The sequence below is a fragment of the Bos indicus x Bos taurus genome, chromosome 26 (genome assembly GCF_003369695.1).
Source record: "Bos indicus x Bos taurus breed Angus x Brahman F1 hybrid chromosome 26, Bos_hybrid_MaternalHap_v2.0, whole genome shotgun sequence".
In the NCBI taxonomy this organism is placed as follows: Eukaryota; Metazoa; Chordata; class Mammalia; order Artiodactyla; family Bovidae; genus Bos; species Bos indicus x Bos taurus.
The window spans coordinates 36,407,426-36,432,233 of record NC_040101.1 but is presented as its reverse complement, the minus strand read 5'-3'; the positions used below and the strand labels follow the sequence as shown (position 1 = coordinate 36,432,233).

Genomic DNA, 24,808 nt, shown 5'->3' with positions numbered 1-24,808 from the left:
GTGGTCACTGGGTCTAGGGCCACAGGCACACTTTCTTTCTCTGTCTAACTTACTATAACAGAAAACTAGACAACAGGGGTGTGACAGAAACGTCTGGGTCAGGGGCTTTATCACTAACCAGGCACCACTCTGGACAAGTCTCTCTTTTTTTTTTGGTGGCTGCACCTTATGTCCTGTAGGATCTTAGTTCCCCAACCAGGGATTGAACCTGTGCCACCTGCTTTAGGAGCTCAGAGTCTTAACAACTAGACCACCAAGGAAGTCCCTGGGCAAGTCACTTCGTGTTGTTCCTCAGTTTCTTCATCTGTAAGGGGACTGGTTTGTTCAGTGTTTGTCAAACTGGGGTGCCAGAGGCACATTCACCATCTGTGTGTACTTGGAGTGACTGTCTTTCCTGGGTGCCAAGTTTATTCAATATATTTTTGGGCCCCATTCTTTTTACACGAAAGTATTTTATATCTTTGTTCAGAATGCAGAATTTACCTGGATTTTAATTATGGCAATTGATAATTGATAACATTTCAGGAGCAATTACTGTGTGCCAAGTATAAATCTCTTTCTATGGTACTCACAATTACCCAATGGGATATTATTATCTCCATTTATAGATTTTAAAATACTAGGGCAGAGAGATGAACTAATCTACCCAGTCACATGTTACTTAGCAATGATAAATGACTCCTCCCCACCCCCACAAAAAGATCTGGACCTATTGCAAGCTGCTTTGGGATTTATTCCTAGACCCCTGAGACTTCTCTGGTGAAGCCTGAAAAGCACAGGACAGAATGATCTCCAGAGTCCAGCTCAAGCACTCCTAAATCAATTTTAACTATATCAGTGGATTAAAGTTGTCCTCCGGGTGCCCCTGGCGGATGAAAGGGGCTGGGGAAGCTTTGCGGGGTTTCCGAGGGTTCAGGTGATCCTACTTCGGCCGAGGGCGTCCTCTACCTAGACTGCCGCCTCCCTCACAGCCCGGTATTTCCAGCGGGCGTCGCTGGCACTTCCTCGTTCCCGCGCGCCCCAGGCTTAGCTTGCAACGCCCAGCTCCGGCGCTGCTCAGGCGGGAGGGGGCCAGAGGGGAGATGTCGCAACCCTCTCCCTCCCTCTTTCCCCGCCTTGGCATTCAGTCACCTCCCAGATGAGCCCGCTCGCAGAAGGCTGCGGGCCGCGGGGTGCCCGGCATGTCCCCTGAGTGCGCGCAGGCGGCGGGCACTGCGCCCGTGCGCAGCCTGGAGAGGGCCAACCGCACCCGTTTCCCGTTCTTCTCCGATGTCAAGGGCGACCACCGGCTAGTGCTGAACGCCGTGGAGACCGTGGTGCTGGCACTCATTTTTGTGGTGTCGCTGCTGGGCAACGTGTGCGCCTTGGTGCTGGTAGCGCGCCGACGGCGCCGCGGCACCACCGCCAGCCTGGTGCTCAATCTTTTCTGCGCGGACCTGCTCTTCACCAGCTCCATCCCGCTCGTGCTGGTTGTGCGCTGGACGGAGGCCTGGCTCCTGGGCCCGGTTGCCTGCCACCTGCTCTTTTACATGATGACCCTGAGCGGCAGCGTCACCATCTTCACGCTGGCGGCAGTCAGCTTGGAGCGCGTGGTGTGCATCGTGCGCGTGCAGCGCGGCGCGCGGGGCCCGGGGCGGCGGGCGCGGGCCGCGCTGCTCGCGTTGATCTGGGGCTACTCGGCGATCGCGGCGCTGCCCCTCTGCATCTTCTTCCGCGTCCTCCCGCAGCGGTTACCCGGCGCTGACCAGGTGAGCGCCGCGGTGTGCGCGCCGGGCAGGTGTCCGGGAAGGGCTGGAAGGCGGAATTCGACGGAGACGGTGATCTGGGATGATCATTAACAAAAACAACAAAACAATAATAGGCCATTTGTGCATTTAATAGTTGTGTCACCGTGCTCGATACTAAGTTTTACCTGTTAAATTTCACTATGACCCTACGATGTAGATTACATTAAACGCCCGCCAAAACGTTGTGAGTGGAGTCCCCAAAATGCTTGTAAGGTGCACTATTGCGAGGTTAATGGAGTAACGGGGGCTTAACGGTTAGACAGACGGAACTTGGGAGACCTGGAATGACTGATCACATTATAGTAAATTCTGCTTTCTCGCAGTACTTATTATCATACGTATTTACAGATGAGGAAGCCAAGGTACGCAGAGAGTGAATTGCTCAGAGTATCTCACCCTTAGTGAGAGGAGGAGCTGACATCGTGCTCAGCAGATTCGGTGCGAGGTGGATGAGGGTCTTGCTTTGAGAATCGCGGGCATGTGTGTGTGGATGGGCCGGAGAGAAAGGGCCTTGGAGACCCAGAGACCCCAGACCTAGTGCTGCCTCTACAGGGGTTGTCACTTCCTCTCTGGAGCCTCAGTTTTTCTAACTGCAAAACGGAAGGGATTAAACTGGAGGGATTAAATTATACCGCGGTATCTTACCCTGGGGGTTTTGGATGAAGAGTGACTTCAGAGTATCCTGGGCGCCCGAAATATTCCGAAGATTCTCAAGTCTGAGCCCCTGAGCTTTACTCGGGCGGCGCACCCAGAGATGCCATTAGGATCTTTGTGGGATAGAACAAAGCTTCTGCTTTGTTCACGACATTGGCTCGAGTCTGCTCCAGTCCCACGGTCCGGAATTGCGGGCGCGGGTCTGCTCTCCTTGGTGTGCTGCGGTGCGACTGCAGGCAGGGCTTGCGCGTGCGGAGATTCAGCCGAAACCCCAGACCTGGACAGAGGCCCGCGATTCTGGCTGTTATCCCGGCGTTAGGTTCTGTGCGCCTCTCGGGGAGGGCCAGGGACAGAGGTCTGTGAGCCCCACCGGAAGGCGCCTGGGGGGCAGGGGTGGAGGGGGAGTACTATTTCAGGTACACTTCTACTTAACCGGCAAATGACACTAAAAAACGAGGCTCTTGTCACCTCCCAGCCAACAACCCAGACTAAAACTGCTTGCTGACGTGGACACAGGGGTTGTTTGAGTCAGAAGGCCTTCGCACAGAGGCAGGACCTTCCGTGCCTTGCCACTCTGTATTTTACCCCAGGTATGGCACCTGTGGGGGCTGGACCCTCCACAGCTCTTCAGGGATGGCGGGAGTTTTACCGTAAGATGCCTCTGTGGAGTTTCGCGTTGGGGTGACCTTCCTTCAATCCCTTTTGGGGCTGGGCACACACACCCCTCTTATTATTTTACTGCAGATACACCACTTTGGTCTTAAGAGCCTTTGGAGAGGGAGAGAGTGGGCCAGAAGATTAGGGATAAGTGAGCTGGCTGCGCGAGCCATGTTCCCCAAGGTGGAACTTGTGGAACTTGTGATGAAAACCTGGGACAGTCCTTTCCAGCCCTCCATCCTCTGTTGTTTTCCCTACCTGCTCCACACTAACAACACACACATACCCACACCTCCCAACAAACAGAAATCTCCTGGTTCCTCAAGGGCTATGCCCTGAACATGTAGGAAACGTCTTATTTTATAGGTGGGTCGACTGAGGCTCTGCAGTTAAAGGAATAAGTTGAGAAGAATGAGAATTGGGGTGGGGGGGAAGGGAGGGGGAGCATTAAAAAAAAGAGACAGAGAAGGATCTAGTCTAGACTGAACTGAGAGTCAAATTTAAAATTAGCAAAGACTTGTTTTCTCAATCCTCTACTCCCAACTTCCTGACTCTGCCTGCCCCCTCCCACTTGGACACTAAATATGGAGGTTTTGGATGGGGGACATTTTCCTACCCAAACCACCAGCTCAGAGAACTAACTAAACCCAGGCGCAGACTGGCTCCCTCCCCTCCAGAAGAACAGGCCAGGGAGACAGTGTCTCTCAGAGTTTTCCGCTTATCTGAACTCCACCCCTGGTCAAACCCAGTCCCCAGGAACGTGGTTATCTTTGTCCATTTGGACAGTGGGTGCCCAGCAGTCAGGGTAATTAGACTCTCACAAACTTAGATGAAATGGTAGACATTCTAGAAAACACTAGATAATTTGGTATTAGGAATGCAGATTTTGGAGTCAGATGATCTGAGTTTGATTCCCATCCCTGCCGTTTAGGAGCTGTGAGACAGAGGCAAGTGGTCTCATCTCTCTTATACCTCACTTTCCTCATTTGCAAAATGGGCACAGTAGCAATTTTACCCTTATTAACATCGTGGTGACTATCTTTAGTAAATGAACTAACACCTGGCACACACAGAGTTAATCACTCAAGAGTTGCCAGCTATTATTAGTCTCCTTATCTTTGGTTATAAATATTTTAAACATTTTTCAAACAGTATAATTCTTCTGATTGCTAGAAAATAAAAGACTGACATTAAAAACAAACAAGCAAAGAAAACACTGCCATTTTAGGAGAGTGGACACATCCTAGCAACTTAGCCATCTCAGCCAGGTCATCCCAGCCTATTCCAATAGGATTCCTGTCTGTGCGTGCTATGGTCCCAGCAGGGCGTGACCCTCATTGGCAGGTGGGGAGGACTGTCCACCCTGGGCAGAGTGTGCTGCCCATTTATTCTGCAAACATTTACTGAGCACCCCTCCCTCCTGACCCCACCATGAGTCACATGACCAAAACACTGTCCTTCTCTCCAAGGAGGTGCATGTAGGTCACCCAGCTTCTGGTCTCAGACCCTGGCACAATTCAGTAACCTCACAGTAACCCCACGAGTGGGTGTTCTCATGTTTATTTTCTGAAGGAGAAGATGCCTAAAGTCACAGGATGAACAAAGGATGGAACTGGAAGTTAGCCAGGGTCTGTTTGTCCCTCTAGGATCCTCTCCCATGAGTTCACACTTCCAGAGGAGCGCTTGGTCACACTGCTCTCTGCCCTGTCCGGGTTTCATTTCAGGCCAATAATGCCATTGTGCCTCTACTGTGTGTGGACTGACTGAGGAGACAAGTTTGCTTACGTTTGCTGATATTAAAGGATACTTTTAAGATACAGGAAAGTAAGTCCATTTCTTGCATGGGTATGTTCTTTCTTCTCAGCTGGGAAGCTGAGAGGAGTGGAGATATAGAACTAGGATGCCTAGTTTCTTAAAACAACCTTGAGGTCTTCCATCTTGTTTGAAGAGGTGGGGCAGGGAGAATTATTTACAAAGGGATCCCCAAGGGTGTTCCAGGAAAAGTCATTAGAGAAGCTGACAAGAAACAGCTGAAATCAGGTGGCCTTTGCAGATGAGTCAGCTGGTGGGGGGAGGGACCAGCTCTTGAGCAGTAGATAGATGTCCCCCAGTCTCAGGGGAGTCTTCCTGGAAAGCCGTGAGTGACATGGGGGACTGGAGCGGCGTTACAGCAGAAGAAACAGCCCACGTGTTTGCATGAGATGCAGCTGGAAGGGTTGGTGGAGGCCAACTAGAGAAGGGCCAGGTACATACCCTTTAGGGCATTGGGACTTGCAAGGTGAGAGATGACTGGGTCTTGGGGGGCAATGAGAAAGAGCTTGTGGTGAGTTGCATAGCTGTTAAGACAGAACCTAGGAGTTCCCTCTGAGTGGAGAGAGAAGAAGGTGGAAGGGCAGCTGTCAGGTATCTGACAGCTTGGAAAATGGAGGCTCTGTGCCTGGATACTATGATGCAGGAGGTGGAATCATTGGGGTGTGACACTGGAGGCTAGGTGTGCCTGTGAAGCATCCTATAGAGATGCTCTTGGGGTGGGGAGGCCAGTCTGGGGTTCAGCGGAACACTGGGCTGAAAAGAGTAGACGGCAGCAGCATCTGCAAAAAGCCACCGTGGAAGTGGATGAGACTGCCAGGGGGAGACGGAGATTGGGATGGGAATACAGGTCACCCCCAAGCACATTTCACACTATTGTACCTGGCCTCCCACCTACATCCTTTCTGATTGGGACATGGAGCTCCAGCCTCCTTTATTCTCTTGGCCAAAGCCCCATCCTCACAGGCACAGTTGACACGACCCCTCCTGGATGCCGCGTTCTTGGTCACTCCACAGTCCCATCACCGGTAGCCCTCTGGGCACTTCTGGTTCACTGCTGTGAACTGTACTGAAGTTTCCTAGTGCTTTTCTCCCTCCCTGACTGCACCGCAGCCTCCTGGCCCATTCCCTCAGTGGCCTCTCAGTGGCTCAGCCACGGTGGCTTGAGTCAGCGAGTGGTTGGACAAATAGATTGCAGGACACCGTCACCAGCTGAGCCAACGCCGCTTGTGTGGCTCAGTAGGAAAGGAGACCCAGCGCCTTTGGTTTTCAAATTTCCTTCTTAAAATCAGAAAACATTTTAAATGTGCAGAAAAATTACAGAGAATATTCTAATACTCACGCCCCAACCTTCCAGATTTGACTGACTGCCAAACTCCTTTACAAGTCACAGCCTCTGAGAATATCTAGAAGCAAAATGACTTATGTCGAATGGACTTTCCCACAGAAACAAACTTATAACACCATGTTAGGTCTTGGACTGTGGGCCTGGTGCCTGTTCTTTTTTTTTTTTTTTTGAAATGATGATAAATACTGCATTTAACCAATGATACCATATAAAGCTTTCTAGAGTACATGTAATTAGTCATTTAGTTCACGCAAGCCACCCTCACTGTCTCTTAGTTCATGGATGAGGGTGCCTGGCAGAGTTCTTATCTTACTTCCTTACACACTCCTATCTGGAGTGAGAGCCACAATCAAAAAGTCAAAGAGCATCTTCATTAGTGTCACGGAATTTGAGAGTCTTCCTGGGTTCGTTGTGTTTGTTGAAAAAAAAAAAAAACCTGTTCAGGTTTCTCAACTATCATGGTAATTTGTATTTCATATTTGCTCATCATTTCTCTTACAAATAAACTTTTACTGCCATTTTTTCCCTCTTGTAAGAGTCACATAGACATATTATAGAAAATTTAGAAAATTCACGTAAGTCAAAAGAGTAAATATAACTTGAGTCCCACCTAGAAATAGACACTGTTAATTTTCTGGAGTGTATCTTTCCAGTCTTTTTTTTTCCCCCACATGCCTATTTTAATGAGCACAAGAAAATGACGGAAGCATCATTGTGTTACAAATGCCCACTGAGTCACTCAGTGATGAGAAGCCTTTATCTGTCTTTTCTGAGCATTTCTTAACATCTTCACCTTCCAATCACTGAGCATAATTATTAGCAAAATATTAAAATTTACCTGGTACTCATTTGTGCAAGAAAATCTGAAGGAAAATTTCTCAATATTTTGAATCACGGGGGCTTACATACTTGACATATACCATTCCTGCATCAAGTGTCTGTGTGCTTGGCTTCTTTTGGTCTTTTTTATTTTTAATTGGATTTCCAGTCTTTTCTATGCTTCTCTGTGTGGGTGGATACCTGTACATTCACACCTACACATTTTCCTCAACATGAGGCTGATACAGGCATATTATTTAAAGATCTATATTTCCCCCCTAATTTAGAAGGAACACCTTGTTCTATCATTACACATTCTTCTACAAATTCTTTTTAAGCCTGAAGAAAGTAGGGCAGACATTCTGGAGAGGGTTTTTGGAAAGAGTTTGGGGTCTCTTGGGGGTTTTAAGAAATGGTTCTGGGGTCATCTGTTTCTCTGTACATTTTCCCATCACAGGCGTAAGAATTGGAGACTAAGTCCCACTCAGGGCTGGAATCTGTTTCTCCTGATAGCTGCTTCAACATATCTGTTGATATGTGTTGCCCACCAGTGTACCCGGAGTGAGGGGTCCCTGGTGGGGGGAGGTCTGAGTACAAGCAAAGGTTGCGTGGATTTCCCAAAGAACTGTGGTCATTGCACTGCCAATATTCAGAAGATCCATGAGAGATACAGATTTCTTTCCAACTACCAAAATGTAGACAGCTCTAATAAACTTTCTTCCATCAGGTGTGCACAGTGGGGTGAGGATAGAATAATAAGTTTCTAGAATATTCAGTGCATTTGCAAGTCATCTGAATCAAATAGGAAAAGGAAGCAACATTCTCACCCCAACTGCACCCCCCATCTCAAGGTAGGAAATGCTAGTCACTCAGTCATGTCCAACTCTTAGCAATCCCATGGACTGTAGCCCTCCAAGGGTCCTCTGTCCATGGGATTTCCCAGGCAAGAATGTTGGAGTGAGTTGCCATTTCCTTCTCCAGGGGATCTTCCCGACCCAGGTATCAAACCGGGGTCTCCTGCATGGCAGGCAGATTCTTTACCATCTGAGCCACCAGGGAAGCCCACCTTAAGGCATAAATATAACTAAATCATTCTTCCTTGCCTGACTTGCTTTAGAGTTTTCTTGGTAGATCCCTGGATATCCTTTATAACCACTCAGATCTTTGAAGATGATTAAAAAGGACTATATCTTTAGTGTTTTAGACTAATATTTTAGGGGAATGTTTCTAAGCCTTAGTTCCCTCCTCTGTGTATTTGGGGAAAATAACTATGCACTTCAAAAAAGGCTGTATTGAACATTCAATAAGATAATGTGTGTAAAGTGTTTCCTGGCCAAGAATAAATGCTCAGTGAATTTCAGATGTTACTATTGTTTGTTAATACCAAACAGGAAAAGGGGTGATTACTTGATTGTATTTTGAGTTCAACCACGCAATTTTGATACATGTTGCTGCTGCTGCTGCTAAGTCGCTTCAGTCGTGTCTGACTCTGTGCGACCCCATAGAGGGCAGCCCATCAGGCTCCCCTGTCCCTGGGATTCTCCAGGCAAGAACACTGGAGTGGGTTGCCATTTCCTTCTCCAATGCATGAAAGTGAAAAGTGAAAGTGAAGTCGCTCAGTCGTGTCCAACTCTTAGGGACCCCATGGACTGCAGCCTACCAGGCTCCTCCGTCCATGAGATTTCCCAGGCAGGAGTACTGGAGTGGGGTGCCATTGCCTTCTCCTTGATACACATTAGAAAATGATAAAAATTCTGTCCCTTTGCTTAGTCTCCGTTGTTGATGTTTAGTCACTAAGTCATGTCTAACTCTTTGTGATCCCATGGACTGTAGCCCTCCAGGCTCCTCTGTCCATGGGATTTCCCAGGCAATAACACTGGAGTGGGCTGCCATTTCCTTCTTCTCAAGGACCAGTGTCTCCTGCATTGGAGGCAGCTTCTTTACCACTGAGCCACCAAGGAAACCCTTTTCTTAGAATAACATTCAATAAATGTTGGTCAAATGAGTGAATGATGCTGTGGTTGATGATACTGCTTTTGGACAGTGGTTAAGATGTCCTGTCCACCAAAAATCAATAATGTGGTCTTTTCACAGAGAAAGTGTTCTTCAAAATTTGTTCTATGTGTTTGAAAGTGTGTAGGGCTCTTGTTTTCTAAATAGTTTTGTCCTATAGTCAAGCAGATGCTGGAGATTTGTGTTTGGGAGGATGGATAGATAGATGGAAGTCTTTTCCTTAATCTATTTATTCGTTGGAAGAAATTATTGTAGTAGCTCTTGGTAACTATCCAGTGAGTTCCCAAAAGGTTTTGGGGTTTGTAATTAGTGTCAAACATTTGAATTCAACACAATGTAGCGATAGCAATAGCAGCGAGGTCACAAACTTACACACTCTTCCGTCCCATCTCAGTGGTTTTACCTCTTTAGCTGATGTCTGCGGCTGCACCTTCGCTTCACGCCTGTTGGGTGCTTCCCTCCAGGAGAGGAACACGAGGACAGAGTTCCCGAGTCTGGGCTCCAGCACAGTTCTGGAGTAAGCCATGACTGCCTTGATGCAGTTTAGACATTTGAACATCCCCCAAACGAACACTTAATGCCCTAATGGAGACTGTTGCCTTCAGCAGTGTGACTATACTGAAACCTCGCTCCTGGTTTTATATGTTTGCGTGTAGCACATCTCTTCCAATCTATGTAAACTTTCAGGGGTCAGATTTTTCTCCTGTAAAATGAAGGATTTGGAAGAGAAGCCTCAATGGCTCTTTGCAGCTCAGTCCAAGGAAGTAGAGCACTGAACCCGGGGTCATGCCTTTGGACACGATCCGTGTGATGGAGCCATGATCCAAAATCACGCCTAGGTCTCCCAGCCTTGGGACCCTGAGGCTCATGTGCCTCCACTGGAGAATGGGAATAATAATCACAGTGATTCTGAGGCAAATCACGGTTTGAGGCAAATGACTTGTCAGTGGGGTTGTGTGGGCAGTAGAAGGGATTCTAGGGTTTCTTATCATACCAGTTGTGTGACATCAAAACAGAACAGCGTAACAGTGCCAGATAACCTCAACTGGGCTTGAGCTAAAGGCCAAATAAGAACCCCACGTTAAATGACCTTCTCTTCCTTTTTGTATGTAGGAAATTTCGATTTGCACGCTGGTTTGGCCCAGTATTGGCGGAGAAATCACCTGGGACGTGTCATTTGCTATTTTCAACTTCTTGGTACCAGGACTGCTTATTGTGATCAGTTACTCCAAAATTTTACAGGTACGTTTGCTTCAAACCCAGTGGCTGAACTTCATTCGGGTTCAGATGGAATCTTAGCATTTCTAGGTCAGAAGTTACCTTAGAATTCACATCAGCCCAATCCTGGCTCACTCCCCAGATCCATCCCTCTAAGGGACAAAAGTGTGGTATTTTTAAAAAGTTTTATCTTTGTGATTGTTATAATTATTGTTTTTGCTGATCACTAAGGTAATATAACTCATTATAAAAAATTAAAGACATAGAAATATGCAACACAGATGCTAAAAATCTTGTCTACCCCCTTTGTTGGCAGTTTAAAGAATTTTTTTTTCAGGTTATATTTTATTCATTTATATATATACATACTTATATGCAATGTGAACATGTATATGTACATGTGTGTACATATAAACATACACACACACACATATATATATACTGAACCATATAAAATGGTCAACTATTAAGTATCAACTATTTCCATGGTTCAACCATTTTATTTTCAGATTTGAGATAATGCTTTCTACTTTGCAACTTCCTTTTTTTTTTTTTTGCAACTTCCTTTTTTGATGAGGACTATATCGTGACATCTTTCTGTATCAGTTCCTGTACTCTGCCTCATTATTTGCAATGACTTCATGGTCCTCCATCATACAGATGTGACATAATTTATTTTATGAGCTTTTGGGTTGGGTTGTGTCATTGTTTCCCTATCACAAACAGCAATGTGGCAATAAAGAATGTACACTTTTAAAAACTGTAATTGAAGTACAGTATAAACACAGAAAGCATATACACACAGCTCACAAACTGACCACACTCCTAGAAGCAGCTCCCAGAAGCTGAACCTCACCAGAAGCCCCGCCTGTCTCCATCCATTGCTGCCCTTCACACCCAGGGCTTGTGCCTTTCGTAAGTGCACTGAAACAGGAAATGATTTCCTCCTTCAAGTGTGACTATGTACAGGGATGTAAAAAAAGACCTGCCAGCCCTTGAGGCAGCACATTTGCATATGAGATGCTGGCCCAGGCAAAGGAGGCGTCTGCCTGTGTTCACGCTCACTTTAGAAGGTTTAATACAAAACCTCTGAGTCCTCTCCAATGTTTTACAGTTGTTGAATCTTGGTTTTATAGCATATAGTGGGTCATATGGTAAATGAGCATACTGAAGTGGGGCCCTTAGGTCCTGCTTGCTGTCTGGCCACTTTTATGGCCCTTTCTTTGTAGCTAAAGATCTGTGACCTGCTTAGAGGTTTAGAACCCCAAACCGAGCCATCTTCCATCTGAGTCTTGTAGTCCTTGGATTCTGTGAGAGAGGACCACCACGTTCATCCCTAGGCTCTTTCCCACCAGTTGGCTTGTGACCCATTTAAGTGACGCTCCACCTGCGGCTTGTTCAAGGGTGTGAGGCAGATTCAAGCCTGGCATTGAGGTCTACAAGGTGCTTACAGTGGGAGTCTGGCATGTATAAATGCTCTGTGAGCTTTAGTTACTATCATTATGTTAAAAGAAAAAAGCGAGGGAAAAAAGAGAAATGTAGATTGCAGTTTTTTTTAAGGTTTATTTATTTACTTATTTCTGGCTGCACTGGGTCTTTGTTTCTGCACTCCAGCTCTCTCTAGCTATGGTGAGCAGGGCTACTGTTCATTGTGGCGTGCGGGCTTCTCACGGAGGCGGCTTCTCTTGTTACAAAGCACGGGCTCCAGGCGTGTGGGCTCCATAGTGGTGGCGCTTGGGCTTAGTCGCTCCACAGCACGTTGGATCTTCTGCGACCAGGGATCGAACTCATGTCCCCTGCATTGGCAGGCGGACTCTTAACCACTAGACCACCAGGGAAGCCCTGTAGAATGAATTTATTAAAAAAAAAACATTTTTTTTTTTTTTTTAACAAGCGGTGTTTACACGTGCCAGGAACTCGTCTACTCCTAACCGGAATTACTGATGAGGAAACGTAGGCATAGAGAAGTTAAGTAATTTATGAAAGCTCACACAGCTCATAAGCAGCCTTATCATGACATAAACCTAGCAGTCTGGTTCCAGAGTTCCAACACTTTAATTCTTCAGACGTTTGTCGAGGATCTGCTGTGTGAAGTGTCGGTGTGGGGGTGGAGAGTGGTCAAGAGCAGGTCACAATCTGGAAGGAGCTTTAACACAAGAAAAGGAAGGGGGAGACACAATTTTCACTGCTCTGCAATGCAGTGAAACCCATGCTGAGGCTTTGTGTGAAAACACTTTGCAAATTGTTAAAAGAGAAAAAAGAGGGAAAACGGAGAAAGGCAAAGGGCTGTAAAAGACAAAAGGATGTAAAAGAAGGAGACCTGAGAGTGTTGTTTTAACAACCAGTCCTGAATCTGCCCCTTACTTGCTGTGTGGCCTCAGCAAGTTACTTACCTTCTCCGAACCTCCGTTCCCTCGTCTGCAAAATAATGATCAAAAGTCCAATAGTTTCAGATTTTGGTGAGAGACATAGGAGTTACTCATGGTGCGACTGTGGTGAGTGTCACACCTGCCTGTAGCAGGGGATGAAGAAATTACTGCTGCTGTTAATTGTTAGGCAAGGCTGCTCCTCTCATCCTCTCACAGCATGCTAAGAGGAGGTACTGCTGAGATTTTTGAGAGAATGAACAGCAGGGCCCAGATTTGGGGCAAGGCAGGAACTAGGATCTGGTGATGGGGCTGGGCTGGTTGGTTGGCTGGGGGAGGGCTGGGCAGATGCTGGCGGGGGCATCCATGTCTCCTGCTTTGGCGGTCGCACCCCTGAGCCCCGAAGAGGCTGAGAGGGCTCCGATCTGCCTCTATTCACTTGGGCCTCACACTACTCAGCCGCCTTCTGAAGAAGGATGACTTCTCCGGAAAGGTTTCCCACCCCCTCCATCTTCTCCTCATGCCAGGGCTCACCTGGAAATATCCTTGAGCCCTGAGGAGTTGGGGGAGGGGTCCTCTTATCCGTCCACATGTAACTGCAATTCCAGACACTGCGCGGAGAAACCCATGGCCAGCCTTCCGTTCTTCCCATCACAGATCCCAAGACGGCTCCTGGATGAATCAGATTGTCCGCTGTGACTCACAGTTATGAAACGGTGTTCCGAGCAATGAGTCAAAGATGTGATTTAGATCCCATTACTTCCCTCACACACTCAGGAAAAGCTAAAACTCTCTGCTCAAGGCCCTGTGTGATCTGGCCCTTGCCTGCCCCCTCTCTCTCACCTGTCTTCTCCCCCCATCTCCCTTGTGTCCTTGGGGCTGTTCCTCACATATGCCAACACGCTCTGCCTCAGGGCCTTTGCACCTGCCATTTCCTCTCCTGGATCTCTACCCCCAGGCTTCTGTGTGGGCCACGCTCCTCTGCTCAAGAGACTCTTCTCCAGAGAGTCCCCCTCATTCTCTAGTCCCTCACCCTGATTTCTTTTCAAAGCACTTCCAACCGTGTCATATTCCATATGTGCATTTTTATTTGTTTATCGTCTGTCTTGCCCATTAGAATGCAAGCTCTCCAAAGGCAGACACCTCATTTTGTTTACCGCTGTAGTCCTGTTCTTAAAACAGAGCCTTGATTATTCACTGTAGGGGATCAATAAACCCTTACTGAATGAGTAAGAAACAAACTTTGATCACCCTGAAAGGGCCAACAACACCTTCTTCTTTGGGGCAGTGGGAAAACCACAGGACAAAGAGTCGTAAGATACAGATTCTAGTCCAAGCTTTATTACTGCGTGACCTTAGAAAAGTCACTTGATGAATGTGGGCCTGTTTCCTCTGGAGCCAAATGGGTCCCAGGGCATTGTTTAACATGATAAAATGAGAGTGCAGATATTATGTTTCGAATAGACTGCTAGACTTTAATACGAAAGAGGTAAAATGTGATTTTGAAAATTGCAACATTCATGCAAATATAAGACTTTCAGAAAATTACTTTCCACTCCACTGGTAAAACTGCCTGTTGCCCCTTTCCCAGGAGGACTATGACATGCGTCCTCATTTGCACCTGTGGGCAACTTGGAAGCAGATGAGCTTCCAGGTGGAGAACCCAGCAGAGCCTCCTAGCTTGCATCTCTCTCTCCCTCTGAAGATATTCATAACTGAGAGACTGAATCAGCCTTTTTGCCGAGCTTTTTCTGTCAAGAGTGTAACTCTGGAAAATCAATTGAATAACAGTGTTAATTAGCTATATTTATAGAGACACAATTAGCATATCATTTGGAGCCACAGGACAGGTAACTTTGCCAGCAGCCCTACCTCACACCTGTCACTTCTAACTCTTAACTCTAACTCAAGCACTGTCTCAAGGCCTGAGAGGTGTTGCTCTTTTTTTTTTTTTATTAATTAATTTGGTTGTGCTGGGTCTTCATTGCTGTGTGGGCTTTTCTCAAGTTTCAGACAGTGGGGCTATTCTTTAGTTGCAGTGCACAGGCTTCTCATCATGGTGGCTTCTCTTGCTGTGAGTTCTAGGATGTGTGGGCCTCAATAGTTGTGGCTCCCAGGTTCTAGAGCAGAGGCTCAATAGTTGCAACACACGGGCTTGGTTGCTCTGCAGCATGTGGCATCTTCCTGGATCAGGATTGTATCTCCTGCATTGGCAGGCGGGTTCTTCCCCAGGGAGCCACCAGGGAAGCCCAAGGTGTCTGTTTCAAATCATCCTGACTTCTATTCCTCACAAGCAGTGGGATGTGTTCTAAAGGAAGGGTTCCATTATCTTAGAAAATGCTGGATTAATCAAGGTTAAGTGGGCTTCTTTGCTGCAGGCCTTTTCAGAGCCTTTATTATGCTAACAAACTTTGAGAATCTCCAACTCCAGAACAGAGTAGGCAGCACTGCTAAATCTGACTGCCTTTTCCCCACAGAGCTCTCTCTAGGCTGGTGCTCCACGGACTCTCCTTTGAGCACAGCTGCTTTCAAGTCCTGCTTTGGGTTGCTGGCTTGCCCTGGCTGAGCGTTGAGAGCAAGCTTCATCCAGGTTCTTCGTTTCCGGGGCTGCTCCCACTGCTCAGGGCAATGGCCTTTTCCACGCTCTGCCTCCCTAGATTCCTCTTGCCTCCTGACTCAGGCGTGCTCTACATCTCCAGTGGCTTTTTCCAATCAACAGTTTCCCAGGGTAATAGTCTCCAGGCCACTCCCCAGTGCCTTTGATCAAGCTGACCTTGCTCACGGGTGGGGCTTGGTTTATACTGTCACCCAGTAACCATCACCATGGCAAGATGAGACGCTTCCAGGATTTGTGGGACAGCTTGTAGGTTTGTTGGTCCCCCTCCCTTCCCTCCTATACTCCCCACACCAAACACTAGAGTGGAAGTGCAGAATGGGCAGGGCTCCCTTGCTTCTTGCTGTGCATCCAGCACCTATAAGAGTGCTGCCCACAGAGTAGGGGCTTAATAAAATATATGTTGAAGAGAGAGCGAGTGTCTGGCCTGAAGTTGGAAAACCTTTACCTAGCTCAGGGCTTAGAAGAGAGAGGAAATCCCTTTCAGCTAAAGGTGAAGGTGTTAGGTAGTAAGCACATGGCCCTTCCTTTCCCCATGCTTGGCTGTCATTCCTTAGCTTTGGGCCTGCTGGCCTGTGATGGAAGAAGAGATGGGCCCTCTGGAAAGATGGAGTCTGTTGTCTAATGATCGGGAGGGTGTGGATTGACCAAGCAACCCCCAGAGGAGACCCAAGGGGCTGGACCTGGGTCACTGGGAGTGACCACCCCCACACTCACCTGTCTGCAGCCATGGTCTGGTGGCATGGGGTGGGGAGAAGCTTTGCTCAGTCATGGCCTTCAGATGCTCAGTGAATGCAAAGGCAGCAAGTCAGACAATTTAAAAGCGACTCTTCAAAGGACTGGGGGAAAACCCCAAGCCTGTTGTCTTAGATGCCTGCTGCTGCTGCTGCTACTGCATCGCTTCAGTTGTGTCTGACTCTGTGTGACCCCATAGACGGCAGCCCACCAGGCTCCGCCGTCCCTGGGATTCTCCAGGCAAGAACACTAGAGTGGGTTGCCATTTCCTTCTCCAGTCCTAGATGTGTAGTTCTCATATTTTAGAGATTGAGAAGCACCTAAAGAGTTAATGAACAGTGCGCATTCCTGAGGCCTCTCGGATCCACAGAAGTGGTGTCTGAAGGGGAGCCCACGTATGTGCACTCTATTAAGCGCCAGTGACCCTGATGGGGGTGGCTGTGGGCCACGTTCCTGGGAGCTCTGTCCTCTGTTCTGGAAGCTGCAGGATGTCCCAGGCAGTGAAGAGCATTCCCCCTGAGGTGTGCTTCTCCACCTTGACCTTGAGACCGTGAGCAAGTCACTTTACCTTTCAGAGCCTAGTCTCTTGCCCCCCAAATAACAGAACATACCTGAGAGGCTTGTTTTAAGGATTAAAGTTAATCCTCAGACGTTAATCGAGCATTTAATTTGATCTAAAAGTACATCAAGCATTTAGTGTGATGCCAGAGACACTTTAAAGCCTGAATGAAAGTTGGTTAGTCATGTCATCTAAAGTAGGGAAGGGAGCAGGGGAGGAGCCACATTTGATTATAATGGGCCCATTTTCCTTCTCACTCCCTCAAAGCTGTGGGAACTGTGGATGGAAGGAAATGGTAGCATCAGTCGGTGCTAAAAAAAGAGCCAACCACATATTCACTTGGCTCATGAGTCAGTCTGTTTCGCTGTCTGCTCATAGTCATTGTCAGGCCCTTGCCAGAGCCCTGGACCACAGAAGCCACAGGGCGGCCCAACCCCCAGGGAGCTGCAGCCTGTGGGACTCAGAGGTAAGAATGATGCTTCAACATCTACCAGAGAATATGTGGCAAGTGCCATGTGAGCACCTGAAACAAAGCATTGCAGGATGCCAACGGGAGGTAAACCAGGATGTTCCCAGCTTTAGAACTTGGAGTTACAGGCTGGACAGAAGGACTGCTACTGTTGGAGATATTAGAGGGTGGGAAGGAGTTAGTTTAAGCATGGACAGACTGCCAAGGTTTGCAGTCCAGCTCTGCAGCTGCTTAGCTGGGTACTGCTGGGCAATCTCCTTAACCTCTTTGAGCCTCAGTTTCCTCCTCTGTAAAATGGGGATCATCAAAGTACATAAGTCACAGAATCATTGGGAGAATTTAGAGAGATAAGCCAAGTGATAGGCACAGAGGCTTGGCACATAAGAAGTTCTCAATAAATACGAACTTTCATTTACATCATTCACTCAAAAACCTTCTAGGGAATTCCCTGGTGGTCCAGTGGTTACTCTGTGCTTTCAGTGCCAAGGGCCTGGGTTCAATCCCCGGTCAGGGAACTAAGATCTGGCAAGCCACGTAGTTTTGGCAAAAAAAAAAAATCTAAAAGACACTTGGCAGAGCAGTGTAGACAGCACTAGCAACGAGGCTGCTGCTGGAATCATCCTTGTGTGCCCACCAGGCTGCACTTAGGCTATTCAGAAGTGGTACCATTTTGCCTGGAGCCCTTCCACCTTGGGCAGCTGTTACCCTCCCAAGTCTACCATCCAAGATCTCAGATTAACCAGCTTTCACCTGAACACATATTCTAATTTTGATTCTACACAGCACGTTCCAGCTTGGATGTGCCAACATGACTTCCAGCATGTGGGTCTCAGATGGTGGGTCACATCTCCTGAGCAACAGCCGCACTGCGGAGCACAAGAGCCAGGAGGAAGGCAGCCCTGTTGGAGCCATTTATGGTATCACTAACGATATCACTAATCTTCAGGTCAGCTGAGCTGGATTTTCCCAGATGGTGGCTTTAGCCATTTAGCATCGGTGGAGTGAACTTCAACAAGCTATTCAAATTTCTTGAGATTCAGTTTCCTCATCTCTGAAGTGAAGATAGTAATAGTACAAATCCAAAGAGCAGTTGTGAAGATGAAATGTGATAATTTATAAAATAAATGTATAGCCCCGTGCCTGGCACACAGGGAGCTTCCATAAAGCGTGGTGATCACAATTCCTGTCATTCATGGTGGGAAGGAAGGGGTTCTGTCCATTCAGTGTCTGTTGCCCAGATCAAAACTACTGCACAGAAGCAATTGCATGTAACCATAAAACAATTAAAATGGCTATCCTTTAGCTGAGGAGGGCGCTACAATCCACTCCACTATAGAATCCCATGGACAGAGGAGACTGGTGGGCTATAGTCCACAGAGTTTCACAGAGTCAGACACGACTGAAGCAACTTAGCATGGCACAGCATGTCCTTTAGCTAGTTAGAAGCATTCTAAAGAGAATATTTTAAGCCATTCAGATCTTAGAGTGAATCTGGCCCCAAATTTGAATGAATCTAATTACTTTCTAATTGTTTCACTTCTTGAGATTCAAGAATCATAGGGCAATGGTTGTAGGAAGGCCAGGGCAGAGCTAACGATAAGACTTTAGGCCATTAAAATGTCCAGACATGTAAGCACTCTTTGTGTGGCCAGAAGACTGCTCCTGCAGGAAAAGCAGAAGGACACAGGGCCAGACTAAGCAAAGGAAAGTTAGCAAGCACCACGAATGTGGTAAGACATCCAGGGTTGGATCTCTTCCCTAGGACAGAGGTCGTAGACTAGAGCAGAGCATGTCAGGCTAGTAGGTCCAGGGCTCCACTGGGCTAACTGCACCAGCCTACCCCCCACTCCCACCCCAGCCTCTCCTCTCAACCCCCACCTCTTGGCACCCCCAAAGCTGAGCAAGTGATACAGGAGGGCAGGCCTCCTGCTTTCTGGCTGTACTTAGAGGACAACTAGAAATAGGTGGAAGGGCAGGACACTGTAAGTATGCCCAGAGCCTGAGCACTGGGCTCTTTGGAACCTCTGGGGAGGTCAGGCCAGCCCACCGCCCTGTGCCTGGAAGGCACAGTTAAACGGCAGCCCCACCGCCTCTCTCAGGGACTCGGCTTCTGTAGGGTTTTTGCTCCCTGACATGAATAGTTCCACAGCTCCTGTTGTCAAAGTACTTTGGCTAAATCCTCTCTCGGGGGCTTGTTGCCCACCCTGTAGAATGAAGGGTTGGGTAGGCCTTGGCTACTCAGAGTGTGGTCCTTGCAAAGTCAGAATCTACATTTACATGAAGTGGGGCGGAAGGCCTCACCGGCAGAGTGAAGTCTGAGCAGTGCTACTCCAACTCTGCGCAGGCCCACCCAGCGCCAGTACTCTGGTTCTGAGATGTTATGAAACATTTGTCTCTTCCAAAAATACTAGTTTTACATGGGACAGTGGGATGAGAGGACATGCAGGGCTTTATTTTAATCTGGTCAGCTTGCCTTAGTTGATGGACCATTTCCACATGCAAGGCTGCCCACTGCCAACCAGTAACCAGCCTCTCTGACCGACACTGAAGCAAAACCCTCTAACTGAACAGAACAGACTGGACAGAAGACCCAGACAGCAGTGCCTGCAAGGGCTCCTGACAGAAGAGTCCAGAACACCCTTCTGAACCCACATCACCAGAGTAGCCTGCTTGCCTGCAATCCCTCTGCTCTAAAGCTGACCCTGCTCGTTAGTACAAAATATTAGAGATCCTTGCAGTCCCACTCTTGGGAATTTATTCTACTGATATTGCATCTAGGTGTGCAAAGATATGTACAAAGATATTAATCCTACCTGTTGTCATCTCTCACCTGGGGGTACAAACAGGAAATGGTTTCAGTTTTTCAACACATGTCACTAGCAGTGATCTGACCAGTTCTTCTTTCTTACTGGGAGCAGGAATCTTTAAGGACACCTCAATCTGATTTCAGAACTTTCTAGTCACTTTTTTGGATATGCCTGCTTGTTTCAAACAATGTATCTGAGGGGCAGTTTAAAGCTTCCCCATCTCTAGAGCACAGAACGGGAATTGTGGGGTGGGTGTGTGGAAGGGGGAAGGAAGCGCTGTTCTGTCAGTGACTCCCATCTCCCTCACAGACAAGGAACCTGCCTGCTTGCCCGTGTGAGGGGATTGTCTCTCTCTGCTGGCGGTTTCCTCTGGTCTCCATATAGCTGCTGGTGGTGCCAACAGACCTTCATGATGGGGAGATGGTTCCCAAACAGCTTGTACTTTTGAGCACATACTGATTTTATATACTCAATTACTTAACACTTTCAGAAACAGAAATAACGGGAGAGATGTGTATCTTTATCTGTTTGGGCTGACATGACAAATTACCACAGACTGGGTGGCTTATAAACAATACCCTCCAAGCCCCGCCAAAAGTATTTCTCCATTTCTGGAGGCTGGAAATCCAAGATCAGGATCCAACATGGTGGGATCCTGATGAGAGCGCTCTTCTGGGTTGCAGACTAACTTCTCTCTGTCTTCACAGGGTAGAAGGGCTGAAGGAGCACTCTGGGGCCTCTCATAAGGGCACTAATTCCCATGATGAGGGCTTCTTCCCTTAACCTAATTGGGGCAGCTCCTAATAACAGCTCCTCATAACATAGCCTTGGGGGTTAGCTTTCAACACATGGACTCGGTGGGGACACATTCAGACCACAGCAGTGTGCTTCTGTGAATGATCACACATCTCTCTTCCAGACCCTCCCATTCTGGCTTTTCCAGGTGGGGCTAATGGTGAATAACATGCTTGACAATGCAGGAGATGTAAAAGACGTGGGTTTCATCCCTGGATTGGAAAATCCCCTGGAGAAGGGCATGGCAACCCACTGCAGTATTCTTGCCTCAGAATCTCCATAGACAGAGGAGGCTGGCGGACTACAGTCCATGGGGTCGCAAAGAGTCGGACATGACTGAAGCGACTTAGCACAGCACACACAGTACATCAACACTATTTGCAACATGGATTTACTTCGGCCTTATTCTCAGGAGGCCAGCTGCCCCATTTCTCCAGCACATCCTTAGTGCAGGAGGAGAGTCAGGCCTCTGAGGAGGGAGCCCTCTCCGCACAAAGCTCCAAAGCCAAACAGCCCCAGTGCAGCGAGGATGGCAGATTCCAGCTCCTGGGGCTTCTCTGGTCCTCCTAGAGCGACACCTGCTGATATCCTGCCGTAAACCGTGGCTCTGGCTCTGTTTTGTGTTCCTGCAGATCACGAAGGCTTCCAGGAAGAGGCTGACCATGAGCCTGGCCTACTCGGAGAGCCACCAGCTGCGCGTGTCCCAGCAGGACGTCCGGCTCTTCCGCACCCTCTTCCTGCTCATGATATCCTTCTTCATCATGTGGAGCCCCATCATCATCACCATCCTCCTCATCCTGATCCAGAACTTCAAGCAGAACCTGGTCATCTGGCCGTCCCTCTTCTTCTGGGTGATGGCCTTTACGTTTGCCAACGCGGCCGTCAACCCCATTCTCTACAACATGTCCCTGTTTAGGAACGAATGGAGGAGGTTTTTTCACTGCTGCTTCTTCGCGGAAAAGGGAGCCATGTTGACAGACACGTCTGTCAGGAGAAATGATCTGTCTGTTATTTCCAGCTAGTTCATTTTTCTCTACAGGCATCTGTGTGTCCCTCTCTGGCCAGCCGTGGTGTGTTTTCAAAGGGAGATCGTTTCCATGACCCTTGGCACCAGGGTACCGGCTCTCAGAAAATGTAACCTATGCAAATGCCCATTTTCAGCACCAGTAAATTAAGGGGTGATCATTCAGTATAACAGTTTTATCCTGTATAGAAAGATTTGCTGTGGGTTCCTTTTCGATGTGAACTTCTTCAATGTGGAATATGATTAAATGTATTAATTTTTGTTTGTGACTATTCAGCCATCTCATCTCCTGTTTGTAAAGCCACGCTGTGCAGGTTTCTGAAGTGAGGCTTGGACTCATGACTCGGTCTTCTCCAAAGAGTCACGGCCACCCTCGCTCCCCACCCTGGACCTGCAAGGCTGCAGGATCATACATCAGTGTGAAGAGTGCTTGAGGAGTTTCCAAGGAACAAGAATTTAATTTCCGAGGAATGAAAGGTGACTTTGTTCGTCATTGATAAGAGGAGAAGCTTTGTCATGAAGTCACAGAGGAGGTCGGATGACTCTAACATTTGAAAGTCAGAGCAGGAGTGACTCCCTTCATTGGTACCTGTCAGATGCCTCTTAAGCACGTGCTGTGGTCAGTGTTCTTGGTGGGAATACAGCAGTGAACCACAGCCACGGACCATGTCCCCATGGAGCTCACTTACCTTCCAGATGGGGCAGAGAAACACCAAACATGGCAATAGATCACATAGTGTTACAGAGCGAATTAACGTTATGAAGAAAACGGGACAGTGATGACAATTTAGATGGAGTGGGGAAGGGTCTGGGAAGACCTTTCTGAGGGTGATATTTGAGCCATAAGGGCAAACCACAAGAAGGAACCAGTCACGTGAATCCAGGGAATGAGGCTTTGCAGACGGAGCAGACCCTGGTGCTGGTGCAAAGAGGCTTGTGTGCTTGTGGGACAGAAAGACCGGTGTGCACAAAGTGAACTATTGACTGAGCTTCCTCTAGGCCAGGCCCTGTCGTTGAAACCAGAACAGAGGGATGCTCTGCTGGAGGCCATCAGTGGAGACGAGAGGGGTTACAGGGCTGGCTTATACCGGGCTAGGGAGTCTACCATCAACATTTGTTCTGTGTTCAGTGGGCAGCCACTGGAGATTTGCATTTGGATGCGGATATGACCTGCTATTTGTTTTTAAATACTCTTGTTGCCCTGTTCAGGAAATGCACTTTGTGGAGCAAGAATGAAAATGGACACCAGTTAGCCAGCTGCCAAAGTAAAGAAAGAAGATGGGGAAGTTGGAGGTGGATGACATTGCTGTTGTTGTTCAGTCATGTTCAACTCTTCACGACCCCATGGACTACAGCATGCCAGGCTACCCTATCCCTCACCATCTTCCGGACATTAATGGGGGGTTGTGAGAAATGATCTTGGGCATACTTTGGGAAGGCAGAGCAAACATGACTTATTGATTGACAGGATACAGAATGTGAGGGAAAGAGAGGATTCAACAGAGACTCCTGACAGCCACAGGATGGAGGGCAGGCAGCACAAATGGGGAAGGCTAGGAGAATGAGTCCATTCTAAAGTAGATCAGTCCTGGGTGTTCATTGGAAGGACTGATGTTGAAGCTGAAACTCCAATACTTTGGCCACCTGATGCAAAGAGCTGACTCATTTGAAAAGACCCTGATGCTGGGAAAGATTGAGGGCAGGAGGAGAAGGGGATGACAGAGGATGAGATGGTTGGATGGCATCACCGACTCAATGGACGTGGGTTTGGGTGGACTCCGGGAGTTGGTGATGGACAGGGAGGCCTGGCATGCTGCAGTTCATGGGGTTGCAAAGAGTCAGACATGACTGAGCGACTGAACTGAAGTGAGGAGGATGAGAGGTAGAAGAACCAAGAGTTTCATTTGGGGCATCTGCATGTGCAACCCCAGTGAGAACCAAATGGAGAGCCGGTAGGTGGAGGCAGGGCTGTGGGGTACAGGCCTGAAGATCAGTGTTGGGAGTCATCAGAGTGTTTGCAGATCTATGGTTTTATGAAATAAAAAGAGAAGAAACCAGAGCCAGAGAGAACCCAGGGACACGCCAGCACTCGGAAGCTGGGAGAATGGCTCGAACAGTAGCTCGGGGCCTGGTGCATAGTACGAGAGCACCAATCTGTGTCACCGAGGAAGTTGGAGCCAGTAGTTGTCTTTGCTGGTGGAATTTCTTAAGCAGCTCACTTTCAAAGTAAGATTTATCACAAGCTTGAGGACAAGAGGACAGGGATCCTTTGTTCATCTTTAGTTAATAAATTTGGTCAATTAAAGTTGCCTTTTGAAGCGACGCATGACTGTCTTACAGGTCTCTGGGGTGACAGCCACTGCTGAAGAGCCCAGCTCTGGCAGTCCCTTTCTGGTGAATGACAGGCAGAGCTCTCCTGTGCGTGTTCCCCTGCCTCCTCCCCCTTTGGTGGAAGAACGAAGCACAGTGATTCAGGGCCCTGGGAGCCTCCTGGCCCCTTGATATGGCAGCACCCAGGCAGAGGTCTCTGCACACACAGGAGGTTCCCCGCCTCCGGACACACCTCATAAACGTCAGCCTGGCATCCGCCAGTGTTTGCACAGCTCCTAAGTGCTCTAACTGAACCCTCACTTCAGCCCAGCAGGTGGACACTGCTTCCCCATATTTCACAAGAGGAGAGTGAGGCTCAGAGAAATCATACAACCAGCCCCCAGTTATACAGCTAATTATAGCTGAGCTGGATTTTGATGCAAAACCAAGACTCTGGGACCAAAGCCTTGATGCCTTTTCAAGATGATAAAAGGCTCTTAGGAGCTCCTGGGAAATTGAGGCACACAACTTTGCATGCAGTTATATTATATACTAGTGTTCACAAGTGCTGCTAATGGTATAAGACACTGGTGTCCTTCCCCAGGCCTGCTACTTCCACCGCCATCACCCCTTTCCCCAGACACTCCAGGTAGGGGGTGCCATGATCTTCCAACACACTTGGTTTCAGGGTCCCATCTCCTAATTCCCCCAGGGAAGCCTATGACCTCCTCTCCCGCAACACTTTGCCCACACCTGAAATAAGAAGTGAATTCGGGGCTGGACAATAAGGCCTGGGGACCTTTCCTAGAGCTACCCCAGACCCA

General features: G+C 48.1%; 1 protein-coding gene across 1 annotated transcript; it reads left to right on the top strand.

The window, feature by feature from the left end:
• The first annotated feature begins 1,181 nt into the window (after positions 1-1,181).
• FFAR4 (free fatty acid receptor 4) lies at positions 1,182-22,913 on the top strand. The gene is made up of 3 exons (XM_027528773.1): positions 1,182-1,748; positions 10,201-10,329; positions 21,283-22,913. Exons 1-3 carry the CDS (start codon positions 1,182-1,184, stop codon positions 21,670-21,672), a joined length of 1,086 nt encoding a protein of 361 aa, XP_027384574.1. The 3' UTR covers positions 21,673-22,913.
• The last annotated feature ends 1,895 nt before the right edge of the window (positions 22,914-24,808 follow it).

Excerpts from the sequence above, each read along its gene's own strand:
- FFAR4 (XM_027528773.1), top strand. The coding sequence starts at position 1,182 with ATGTCCCCTGAGTGCGCGCAGGCGGCGGGCACTGCGCCCGTGCGCAGC. Across the intron at positions 1,749-10,200 it reads GGTTACCCGGCGCTGACCAG|GAAATTTCGATTTGCACGCT; the intron begins GTGAGCGCCGCG and ends TTTTGTATGTAG. Across the intron at positions 10,330-21,282 it reads GTTACTCCAAAATTTTACAG|ATCACGAAGGCTTCCAGGAA; the intron begins GTACGTTTGCTT and ends GTGTTCCTGCAG.